Source organism: Maylandia zebra, linkage group LG2 (assembly GCF_041146795.1).
Source record: "Maylandia zebra isolate NMK-2024a linkage group LG2, Mzebra_GT3a, whole genome shotgun sequence".
NCBI classification, from domain to species: Eukaryota; Metazoa; Chordata; class Actinopteri; order Cichliformes; family Cichlidae; genus Maylandia; species Maylandia zebra.
This window is the reverse complement of record NC_135168.1, coordinates 41,528,706-41,541,914: the sequence shown is the minus strand read 5'-3', so window position 1 is coordinate 41,541,914 and position 13,209 is coordinate 41,528,706. Positions and strand designations below refer to the sequence as shown.

General features: G+C 39.5%; 1 protein-coding gene across 1 annotated transcript in view; it reads left to right on the top strand.

Annotated features, from left to right (window-relative positions):
* The window catches only part of dock2 (dedicator of cytokinesis 2), a 99,391-nt gene that overhangs the window by 20,494 nt on the left and 65,688 nt on the right, over positions 1-13,209 (top strand). The window contains exons 22-24 of the mRNA XM_004545436.3: positions 2,911-3,019; positions 3,453-3,523; positions 5,269-5,375. Coding sequence (XP_004545493.1) covers positions 2,911-3,019; positions 3,453-3,523; positions 5,269-5,375 — 287 coding nt within the window. The remainder of the gene's footprint in view (positions 1-2,910; positions 3,020-3,452; positions 3,524-5,268; positions 5,376-13,209) is intronic.

Below are 13,209 nucleotides of genomic sequence, written 5' to 3'. Positions count from 1 at the left end.
AATAGGTGGCATTGAAGATTTATTAGGTTGTCAAACCAGCTTCGTGTTCAAAATCTATTATGAATGTGTAATGTGTACTTCAGAAATATGTAAGGCAAGCAATTCTAAATTTTGCTTCTTTTTGTCCTCCAAGCTTCAAGCTTGTAATTTCTCTGGTGTCTAGTTAATCGCTCTCACAGTCCTCTTTAATATGTTCACCTCAAGTAAACTGCATGTAATTATATCACATGAAAAAGAATGTTTTCTAATATGAAGACTTATTCTTATTAATGTGATAAAAAAATTATTAGATGATCATTTTATTATCAGCTCAGTGTTTTCTAGTTATGACAATAGATTTGTTTCACAGCAGCCATTTTTATATTACAAAGAAGGTAAACACAGGTGTTACTAATCACATTAATCCTCTGCATCTAAATTAAATAGAACTTTAATGTCATTAGTAACACCTGTGTTTACTTACCAGTTCACCGGAAAATGGTTGCTGTGAAACAAGTCTGTGTCTGAGCTTTTGAATTTTGTTATCTTATTGTTAACACATCTTATTATTTAATATAAAAGCAGGCAGAAAAGGATAGTACTTTGACAGTAAAAGACTAATTACAGGAAAAATAGTTCCCAACTAAAATTCAGGGTCACATTGATGCGTACCTTGGGACTCTGTTCCATCGATCAGATTGAAACATTTCAAGCGTTACAGACCAAACAATAATCAGAGGATTTTTTACAGTTACGCTCATTGGTGATGCATCTTAGAGGTTTTGGTTATTCTCATTTCAGTCAAAATATTGCAGCAATGAGCACTTCGACTCCAGGGAAGCCGATTAAAATTACAAATCAGAACAGGGAGATATTTATGACTAGAAATTCATATGTCATGTTTACTGGTGTCTTGAAGACATTATTTTTACAACTACAGTATCTGCAGCTGAGTTGCTCTTCAGCCCCTCTTTTAATCAGACTTCTTCTCTGCCGCTCACTCCTTTCTTAAATTTACATAATTTTGTGTTAGTGTACGCTTCGTGAGCAAATAAAATTTAGGTTAAGAGTAAAGTGATCATCTATTGTGTAAAATGCAGGAGAAGTGCGTATTTGTGGTATGAGTGCACAATCCAGTCTTAGCATAGCAGCACTAACACATCAACTGTAGATAACACCCACGCAGGTGTGCACAGACACACACATACATACCCCCACACACACAGAAACACTCACGCACAGACAGGGCTGGTGGATTAGCAGGACAATGCGTGTGTAATCATAACTGTACTCTGCAAAGAGCCCAGTGATAATACCTCTGTGTGTTACTGCCTAATCCATCCCTCCACATGCTAAATTTGCTGTGTGCCACATGCTAATCCTTCCCCCCAGCACTCATAACTTCCATTGTAATTAAAAACTGCACAGTGCAATTGAATCGCTCAAACACAGTGAGGAGAAGGAGGAAGGAAATGGGTGGAGAGATGGATGGCAATAAAGTTTGCTAATGCGCTAGCCCGTAGACCTGAGGGGATGTTAGAAGCAACACAATCAGCCAGCCTTTTCTTGTGACAGGATGCTGTAGTTACAACAGTCAGTGCTTATCAGTGTTCAGTTGCAAAAACTGGCTTCATTTTGTTAGTGTAATGCTGCATTGTTTTTTCTCCATTACTACAATTGAATATAGGACATTAAATCAAAGATATTGCTTTGCTGTGTAATTACCTAGGCAGTTTTTCGTGGGTTTTACAGCTTCGTATGCTAAATAAATGATTGACTTAGGGTTTAAAGTGCACTCCTGTTACAGAAAGAAGATACGAGGAACTGTAGCCAGTTTAGTTTATACCCCATATCCAGAAAATCAAAAAAATTCAGATGCAGTGTCACTCTGTGCTAAGTGACTTTGATTTCATATAAAGAATGGCAGCACAGAAAAGATGAAGATAACTTAACAAACCTTTCATTACAAGCCTGGAATCAGTTTAAACTGTGAAGAGAAACACTGGTTGTTTTTAGGAAAGCCACTAAAACTTATCAGCGGTATAAAATTGGCTACTTAAGAACTAAGGTTGTTGTGGAGCTGCAATAACAGTAGATTTAGGATTTGAGGAGATGTGGACTTTTTTACCCACTAAATTAATTTGGGCTGATTTTTTAGTTTGGCTTTGGCTCAGGAGGTAAAGCGGGTTGTCTACTGTTTAGAAGGTTGAAGGTCTGATTCCCAGTTCTTCCATTTTGCTTCTGGGCATCATACTGACCCCTGACTTTCCCTTATGCATTTACTGAAGAGTGTGTGTGAAGAGTGTGTGTGAATGTTGGATAAGGTGATTAGGTTTAGATATGTATGTGTGTGTGACTGGGTGAATGAGGCTTTGAGTGCTCATTCAGAGTAGAAAAGTACTCCAGTCCATTTACAGAAAAATCATTCAAGTACAGCAGGCATTATTTAGTAGAGGACAACATTCCTCTTTGAAGTGTCTGACTATGGCACGCATCCTTATGAATGACCTATGAATGAGCTACACATGGCCTGACATCTTGTGATCATATTACTTCTAGAAGTGCGTGTCTCAGCTGCTTATGCAAGGGGATCTATTGGTTTGCAAAGAGAAAGAAAATAGAATAACATAAAATATTGTGAATAAAACCTTGAAATAATTATCCACCAGTCTCTGTTTATCGAATTAATCATTTATAGTAAAAACTGATATATGTATCAGTATGCATATGTATCAATTATAAATGAGACTTATTGCGTCTTTTTTGCCCTTTTTGACCATTCTCACTCTCATTGATTATTTAGTACACTTGTTTATTTTCTGCTGTTTTAATCCGTATTGTTTCTTTTATAACCTGTTCACTATTCATATTCCTCTGTAATTACTGACACGGTCTCCCGTCTTCTCTTTTCACGTTTTTCTGCGCTTCTAGGCTGTACGAGGGGAAGGAGCAGGAAGAGTTTGAGGAGTCGCTGAGGAGGCTTTTTGAGTCAATCAACAATCTGATGAGAACAGACTACACCACCACACTGTTGCTCAGGGTAATCACATACACTCACCCTGCATCCACGCTTCACAACCTAGTGCACCTCATTACATTGTTTTTATATACTTTTCATCTTTATCCGAACCCTTTTTCCGCTCCTTCTGTTTTGCTAGACGTCCTGTCTCACTATGTCTCACCTTCGCCTCATGCTCCCACTTCTCAAAGTCTGTTTTTGACTGCATCAGTATTCTGCTGCTTAGTGTTTTCCTCTTATTCTCTGTGCCTACACGTACACAGACATACAAACAGAAAACATCAGAAAAAGTTAGGTAGAAAGACAAGAGCCCAGTGAAAAATGAAACACCCCCTTTAAACACATGTGGAGAATGCCTGTTTGATGGCAAAGTCACCTTGCACAGGGTTTCAAGACAGTAATTTAACACTATTTACTTGTTGCGTGTTGTGTGTGTGCATGTGTGTGTTGTTAGGTTGCTGCTCTGAAGTACCTGCCAACAGTCCTGCAAGATGTGGAGAAAGTATTTGATGCCAAGCTTCTCAGGTAAGCTTATCCTTAAACTCACAAACAGAGAGATATGCACACACTAGCACTTTATCTTTGGTCTTGTTCGTTCACACCTACAGAGAGAATATATGAGTTTTTTCACCTCACGTTTCCCACTTGGCTTTATTCAGTGACCCTTATTCTTCTATTTCCTCCCATATTCCATCGTGGTTAAACCTTACCTCCTTTATCAGGTGATAAAAATCCCATCAAACTGACGTGGACACAAGGACAAACACTCCAACACACTCTGCTTCTCCTCTATGTGCCCCTGAGTGAAATGACAATTTTAGCAGAACCATCAAACAAAAGCCATTTGAACCCCTTCTCTTTTATTCTCAGAGTCCTGAAGAACAAAATGACTTAGAAAGACTGGCATAACCTTTCCTTGACCCAACTGAAACATACAATCAGTGTGCATACTTCACCAGTTAGTATGTTTTCTTGTCTTGCCACATTCAGTTTTTAAACCTTCCCATCCTCATATATTGTCTTTTCACCTTTCTGTGACCTGTGGGGTTTTGTGTGTCCGTGTCTGAGCTCGTGGACTGTCTGCATCTGCCAGTTCAGTCCCTCTAGTGGCTCGATGTCAACACAGTGTCACAGAGGTGCTACCTTAAACACCTGCTTCACACACGAAGATGAGTGTTGAGGCAGAGTTAAAAGTCAGGGCATATATTATCATATTCTGTCTTTTGTCATTCATTTCCTTTTTTTATCTCCCAATCCCAAACCCCTTCACTCACCCTTTATATTCTGTCTTGTGCAATTCTTTACACACATATCCACAAACATATCGCAGCCATCTGAACTTGAAAGTAAAGTCCCCTTTGCATTCCTGATCAGGATCGCCTCGAGCAGAGTTTCCACAAACAGGCCATGTGAATTACAATTACGCTGCTCGAGGTGGACATCAAAGCTTTGTATCGTGTCCTGTATAGTTACATTTCTACACCTTGTAAACGCACCTGTAGTGTGATCTGTGCAGTGGTACTAGTGAAGACATTGTCTGCTAAGGATGTGTTTTGTTACTCAGGGTATCTGCAGCATCTCCACAGAGTATGTAGTGACATTTTGGATTTTAATTAGACTCAGCCCAGATGATTAGTGGACTTCACTGATCCTCTGTACTCGAGCCTGCTCCTGTGCCAGCTTGGGGGACATTAAAAGTCATAAGGGACCTTTGTGTTATGTTTAGTTTGGGAGCAGAAGGTTTGCATTTTCTTCTTTTATGCCATTATTGAAAGTGCTGCAGCAGCCTGTGTGGCATAATTCAAGGAGACAGAGACAAAGTGAGATACAGACAAAAAATTGAGACCGAGGGTTTGCCATGTTCTGAGCGTTCAATCTTTCTAAGTGGCATCAGGGCTTGCAACCAGCCCATTTAATTATTCCAAAATTGAATTTGGGGCAGAGGATAAGTCAAACCCATGTCTTCATTAAGATGTGTGCAGACTTTAGCTCATTTGTTTTCCATGCGGCATACACTGCTCTTCCCTGTGATACAACTGCTGCTTCTAGTGGTTGCATATTTTATATGTTAAAGGTGATGTGTCTAAACCAGGGATGGTTTTGCTTTTGATCTTTGAAGCAGTTACATTGTGTGAATTAGTAATGCTTGGTGAGATGTATAAAATGTGTAAAAATATAATTTCTGAATATTTTGTGTGTCCAGTTGCTGTTCCCCATGTGATAATCTTTTATGATTATTCATTTTCCTCTGTGTCATTTTCTCTCCGCAGTCAGTTGCTGCATGACTTTTACTCCTGCATTCCTCCTGAGAAACTCCAGAAACAGAAGGTGGCCTCTATGACTGAAATTGTCAGCAGCCAGCTCTTCCAGAGACAAGGTGCATCATTTTTTCCATTAACAGTTTTCAGCACTGAGTTACTAACAAACAGCAGACTTCATGCTGTGTAAAGAGCGAATCACAAATACACATATACATTCTGAGTGAAATCCTTCAAAATCCCTCTAAAACATTCGTTGCTTCTTACTTAACAGTAGTGATCAAGTTAAAAGGTCTATGCTACAGTAAGTAATTCTAGCTCAGCAACTGTACCAGACTGCTTCTACTGTACTTTATGGCCAGTGAGGGTGCTCTTTGCACTAAAGGTTTGATCACAGTAATACAGAAAGGGTAATGTTCCATTTCCTGTGGGACAATCCAGTAAAGCACTTAGAATAAAAGCATTAGCCAAACAGTAAAGGACATAATGGGTTTGTGAGCATTTATTCGGTTTACTGCAATAAAGACACATGTTCTGATGAAGCCTTTTTTTAGTTGCATCAAACTGACAGTTTCATGAATTTTTCATAGTTGCCCGATTCTCTTATGAATTTCTTTGTCAATAGATTTCAAAATGAAAGAATAAGCCTAACTTAAAATCGTCAGCTGCCTTAGTTAGGATTTATTTTTGTGTTTAGCTTGTCAGGTAGTCTTCTCTGTGTGGCCTATTTTCTGTTGCGATCAAAGAAGCGACGTAGCTGTTTGATGCTGATATTATAACATATGATTTTAGTCCTGCTATGCTCACCTACACTAACATTGCAATCAGCGCAATGGACACGAGTCAGATACCATCTTATTACAATCAGCACAAGTGGCACCGATTTTTGTATTTATACACTGATGGTAAAGGTCACTTCAAGTCAGTCTCACAGAGATTAAAATATCTTGAGCCTGGTGTGCGATGTGAGGGGATTTTGGTTTTGACATTCCAATGAACATCCCATGTCCAAAAGCTATATTGCAAACTGAAATGAGTTGACTGTTCACAGCTCACTAGGTGTTGGTGCTGAATAGAGAGAAAGATGAGTCCTAGACATATTAATGTCACGGGCGATGTCAGCTGTCTGCTAAAGGAAAAGTGATATTGTACGTTTGTAGCTGATAAAACTGGAAGCCCTTCCAGAACTCTGTCATTAATGTGTCACTTTTTACCCAATTCCTTCTCTATTCGTAAATGATTTTCACCAGATTTTAAATGGCTACCGGGGACACATCATTTTATCAGTATTGTTCCTTTAAAGTGTACCACACATCGATGATCGCATACTGTGCACTAGCCTCATTCAACCCCCTGCCTCTGCTCAGCCCTATTATGTCTGTCTAATTCGCTTGTAGTGGGCTGATAAGTGGTAAATTCCCCTACAGAGGTCTGCTCGATGATGGATAGAGTGATCCTATGTTGTGCTGCTGTATAATATAGACTCAATAAATGGGTCCATAATCAGACCTCTGCAGTAAAAACTGATTAATTGGAGGCAGACAGTGAGTGAGTGAGTTTGAAACTGATATCAGTCTTAGTGACACTGAGAAAAGCTAGATGACATGCTGGGAAAGACGTATTTGAATCACGAACATTGCTCCCTGTGAAGCATCTCTGAAGCATTCTCATACACAACCTGCAAATATATTTGTATGCATTGGTTTCAGAGTAGCTGAGACTGTGTCTGAGTGTGAGTGTGTTTGCGAATCTGTGTTTGTGCAGTGGTGTATGCTAAGTGGTTGTGTGGACTGCTTTGAATGTTGTTTTTGAATAGTCCGTTGCTGTCAGCTGAGTCGGTATTCAGTTGAGGATATGGTTCTTTGGTATTGATCCTGGGTTAGATGATTGATTCCACAGGGGATGATGTGACAGGTTTGGCCCTCTGGCTTGCTGTCAACATGCTCAGAGTCACACAAGCGATCAAAGTGAAAGCAAAGGCAGTGTAGGGGCATGATGGGGAGGAAAACAGAAAGTGTGATACAGAGAAAAAGAGCTAACTTTTTGAGGGACAAAATACTGTCGATTGTGCCATACAAAGTTCTCTAATTACTGCCATGTTTTCTAAACTGCAAATGTCTGTTTAGCTGGACGACGTTGAAATGGACCTAGGCAGAGGCAGTGGAGAGGCTAGTTAAAAGGAAAGGTTGAGGAAGAGATTTTTCAAGGAGCAGGGCAGAAAAAGGAGCATTTAATAAGCTGACTAGAAAGAAAGGATAGAGGGTGACATGATTATTGCTAAAGGATGGTCAGGCAGAGAAGGATAGCTAAAGAATGGTAAAGATGGATGACAGAGGAATAGGGAGGAGATATGGCTTGTTGGAAAAAAAGAGTTAAGCGCACCATTGAATGGTAGTGTCAAGAGGAGAAAAAAATGGGATTAGGAGAGTATAAAAATGAAAAAAAGAGTTAGTGAGACCAGTAACTTCACTCGCGTTGCTATTAAACAGTCCAGAAATGATTAAAGTTTAAGCCCAGCTCACAATCAATATATCAGCAAATCTGCAAACTGTTGGTCAGTGATACCTTTTTCCTCTGCTGCTTTCTTTTCCTCCATATTTTGGCACAACGCTTTCATTTATTCTGTCATTTATACACTGGCCCTTTCCATCTCGATCCCTGCCTCACCAAATGAGACCTGACACTCAGTCTAATTGAGATGCATTTTAGCATTGGGATGCTAATAAGGAGGCTTGTATGCTAGTGTGCCATTTATCCAGGACGCTGAAATATGTAGCTGAGCTGAATTATATATTTATAATACCTAATGGCCTGTGGTGTCCTATCACTGTGCTGCAATACATATTTAATAATCCCAACTGTCTGAGCAAACCTACCTACCTCACTCTCCAGGGAAAAATGTCACACTGCTGACACCACTTCAGTGTAAGAGTGGTCAGATGATGGGAAAGGATGGTGGGTGTGTGAGTGTATGAATGTGACAGGAGATCAGTTCTTGTTCATGTTTGACACTTAGTGGAAATGACCAGTCTGATGAGGTTTATTTTTTATTATTATTTTTTTTTTATAAAACATAAAATCTGGAATGCAAGTATGCTTTAAATTTAGCACAAAAAGAAAGGAAATTTGTGTTTGGTCAATTATTTATTTGCTGTAAAATGTTTCTTGGTAATAAGTCTTATACTGTTGTTTATTTTCCCTTAAATGGTCCCACACTGGTAAGAAAAATGCATTTGTGGGTTGAGCAGCAGACCCACCAAACAGGACTCTTGTTTGGTGTTGTTTATTCAGTCGGATGATTGAAGTCTGAAGAAACAATATTGAAAATGTAACAGTTTATTAATTTAACAAACGGGGGACCCCAATAGCACTTGGAAGAAGCATAGATGGTAACAACAGCCTGGCACCTCTCCATCATGCTGGTCACCAGTGCACACTGCAGTGGGATGGTATCCCATTCTTCATCTGTCGCAAGTCAGCCAATGCGCTTGTGTTGGTCACAGAATAAGCTGTTTGGCATTGGCAAGGAAGATTTGGCAAGTTTATCATTGGCACAACCTACATACGCTACTCTGCTGTTCAACCCACAAATGGATTCTTCTTACAAACGTGGGAGCACTTCATGGAAAAAACACAAGCTTTACACAAGTAGAAGAATCATTGTTATAACAGAGAAACAATTGATCAAACATTTCATTACTTTTTGCTCTAAGTCTAGTAGTTTTTAACTACCATACTGAAATACTTAAAATACTTTTATGCACTGTTTTTGTATTCTGCACTTATTCTGCTAAATGCAGAAGTAAAGCATCCAGCAGAGTGCATTATTTATGATGAAGACCAGTCAGATGGTCACATGTATTAATTTTTCTCCAGTCCTAGATCTAGTTGTGCGATTGTGTTCAACTTGCTGATGTTGTCTGTCCATGTGTGCTTAACTCTTTGAATCTATGGGCAGTGTTTGAAGGGATAGGGATTTTTTTTCTCCCACTCAGAAATACTCCTGATTTATTCAGCATACGCTCCTGGGATTAAGGGTCTTGGCAAGCACATAGTGTATCCACACACAAACATGCACAATGCGCACATACCCGTGCTGGCAGACGCGCATAGATAGACATGTGCATCCTGTCATATGGGTTAATCTGGTTTTGAGACAAAATTAAATTTACAAGGCGCATTATGGCTCAATTTAGTCAAATTATTATGCCATGAGGCAATCGCTGTGACAGATTGAGAGCATCAGCACTGATAAAGGAAAAAAAAACAATGAGAGATCAGGGAGAGCAAAGAGCAGAGGGACAGGGGGATGAGCCTGTCATTTTGTTTGCCCACTCATTTCCCAAAGCTGGTCAAAGTCCTTTATTCCGTCCACTAACCTTCACGTTTTTTCTCAGCCAAACCTTCATTTCTCCAGCTTTCTCCATCTTCTGTCTGCACAGCTTGAAACAAGTTATGTCATTCATATTGTAGTATATATTAAACAGATTAAATTAAGCCCATATAGTTGAGTGTAATGGCCATCTGCGAAGAACAGTTACAGCTGGGTGTAAAAATAACCCATAGTGCAAAAACTCAGAAAGCTGTCTGTGCTATGGTGCCTAAAATGATACATTCTTTAATTTTAATGTATCAATCTCTACAAATGGCATGAATCTCATTATATAAATTGCTTGTATTATACTGCCATGCATTATACAGTATTGTTGGCAATGTTCACACCCGTGTCTATATTTCTCCTGCTGTGATTACTTAACGGATGCATGTCAGAGCTTGATGAATATGGAAGACTGATGTACTGTACAGTTATTATCGTCAGGGTTTAATCAGTGCTGAGTGATCTCAGTTGTTCCTACACTCTCTGTCAATCAGCATTAAGGACAGGTCACATTAGGCCTCAGTTATAGCTGAATGTGGTTTCATACTTCTGGTTTCTAAGAGAGGTTTGAGTGACAAAGTTGTCAAGGGACCAAGAAGGATCTGGCTACAACTCTGTCTTATTTAAAAGCAGTAGTGAAAAGATTATATAAGATATACGTAACAGGATTAACCTGCAAGTGAGCCGGTGTTTGAATGCACCAGAAAAAGCTGCGTTTCTTTCATTATCAAAACAGCTGTTTGAGCTTAAATGTTTAAATTTCACAGGCTTACAGCAGCTTAAGGTGTGTGAGTACACTGATTTTTTTAAACCGTTTGCTTGGTGGTCCAGTAATCCCCAATGATTCCATATGCTTTATCTGTAGTTACATAGATATATTAAGACATGCTAACATTAAAAAAACATAATAGTCATATTGCTGTCCCGTCAGGCTGTCTCTAAGCACTGTTCTCAGTTCTGCTTCTTATGAGATGAAGTGTTTGTTTGCAGCATTTCTCTTCTCTTCTCTTCTGTTCTCTTCTCTTCTCCTGTATCATGCTCTAATGCATTATTTTATGCTGCGTTACGTTAAATTAGCTTTTGCTACATCACATTAAGTCTCGTGTCACGGCTTACTTTAAATGCAATGCGATAATGCCCGCAACCAACCAGCGAAGACTGACAGTCAAGCCTGTAGAGAATTAGCAATGTAAACTGGATTTGTAAACTGAAGGAGTGGCCTGCGTGTGGATAAATATGTGTGTTGGGCTTTTTGAGAGCAGGAGCCATCTGCCAAGCCATTTTTGTTATACACGCTGACCCAGAATAGCTGTGGTCATTGTAGAGCCTTGGGTCGATGGTTCAAAAGGTTAATGACAGAGAAAGAGGTAGCTGCTGTCGGTTGGTAATTTGTGAATGAGAGACATGGAAAAAAGGGATGGATGACATTTAATGGAGCAAAATGAAAGGAGTTCAATCATTTTGGGAAATGCCTCTGTCTCAAGGGCTCCCTCTGCCTCATTTATATTCTGATGCTTATTTCTGTGGGATAATCTCAGTGGAAACTGAATGCATACAAGGGCAGGAGAGGGACACACTCTGTGAACACTAATAATTCATTGTGTGAGCATGCGTTACTGTTAACTACAGATGAGAACCTGACAGAGCAGTATTGTATTGTAAATCATTGGGTTTCCACTTTACTGCTAACCTTCCAAATTTCGAAGGTTTCTGGGAGTATTTAAGACTGAATGATCCCTATTGAAGTTGTGGGCTATTGTATAGCATCAGTGATAACTGCAGAAGTGGATGCCATTGAAGATACCATGACAAAGAATTGCAACGTTTGAGTAAATTGGATAAACTATAATATAATCTGAACAAATACAAAGCAGGATTTAAAAACCAAGATCAGATATAGGCTTAGCTCGAGCCAGCAGCTTTGTGATGTATTACTCTCTGATTAGAGGGCACTGGGAATAAATCTGCCCATCAGTCAAAGCAGTGAGGTGGTTGACCACAAGGCTTTCATCTACATTGATCTGTTTTGGTTAAATTGATCAAAATGGTGTAGCAACTAATGCTACCAAGAGAGTAATTGGTCAGTCAATTTTATAGTCACATCGAACATGGAACAGGGGAGGAAGGCAGAGTTGAGTGGTGGCAATTAGTCTGTGACTCATAGAGGGTGACTAAGACAGGTGGAAAGAACGAGAAAAATAACAGACTGTGTGAAATATAGGGATAAATAAATAAAAGCAGCAACCCAAAACAGCACGCAAAGCATTAACTCATGATAATATCTGGTATATGGCATCCTTGTACTTGGTGCAAGTTTTTGTTTTTCAGGTAAACATGACAAAAATGCCCATTTCGTTTTGGACAAATCAGCAAATACCAACATATACTTGGTGTAATAAGGCTTTTTTGCTATAGTGGGATATCTTTATGTGTATATGTTCTGTATAATTGGAGAAAACCCTGAAGAATAGTCATTATATTCAAGAAAACCCCTTTTACTGAGAGATTGTGCACTTTTTCTGGGGTGATTTATATCAACCTCATAGCAGAAATCACAGTAAAAAATTGTAGTTGCAGGCATCTTCACCACTGTGTATCACCATCACTCACTAGTGTGCTTTATCATCTGTAACGTATTGGCCTGTAATTTTGGGAGAGCACTCATTCACACAGTCAAGGCAATCTTAAGCACCTCTTTTTTTTTATTCTGTCCTACTAAACCATTTTGAGATAGATTTTTTTTAAAGCTTTTTTAAATCATGCACGTCAAATATATTTTACTAACGCAGTGTATTGAGGCAGTAATTAAAAACAGGGAAGTGTGGACAGACAGGCACAGCATAAATACGCTCAACGGAAATGTACAGCTGTAAATTCGAAATGGGGTTTAAAGACGGAGTAGAAGAAAAGTGATGAAGGGGGGTGGAATACAAATGAAGGATGGAGGGAGAGTGGATGAGAGGAAACACCCATAGTGACACGAGAGAGACATTTAGTCATCACCAAGCGAGAAGACAGTTGGCCGCGTCCCAGCCCCCTATCAGCTCGCAAGATTTACTTGTCGTTGGGCCCCCAAACCTCATTATCGTCGTTTCTATCGCTCTATCTTCCTGCAAGCACAGTACAACAACCAGAGGAGGAAAGAAAAAGAGGATCGAGAGTAGGAGAAGGGAAACTCGGATTTACATGCCTCTTGGAAACTTATACGGCATCTCATTATCATGTGCGATCGTTTATTGTGTTTGACTGTCAAATGAGAAAAATGGAAAAGAGAAAGGATGAGCTGGCTGCTGAGCCATCAAAGCTGCTTTCCGTGTGGTGGCATGCCAGCATGGGTGCTTGTATGCTCTCACGAACTTGGTAATGCGAACACATAACCACCCTTTTACACAGGCACAAAGACATTCAAGCGCGTACACATCAAATAGTGGTGAAGGACCAAACCATACATATAAAGGACAATTCACACTTGGGCACACAGGCATCCATTGGTATTAAATAATCAAAGTCTGAGATTACAGCTAGAATAAATAGAAATTTTGAATTGAATATAGATGAGTACTTGAAGCTGTGCT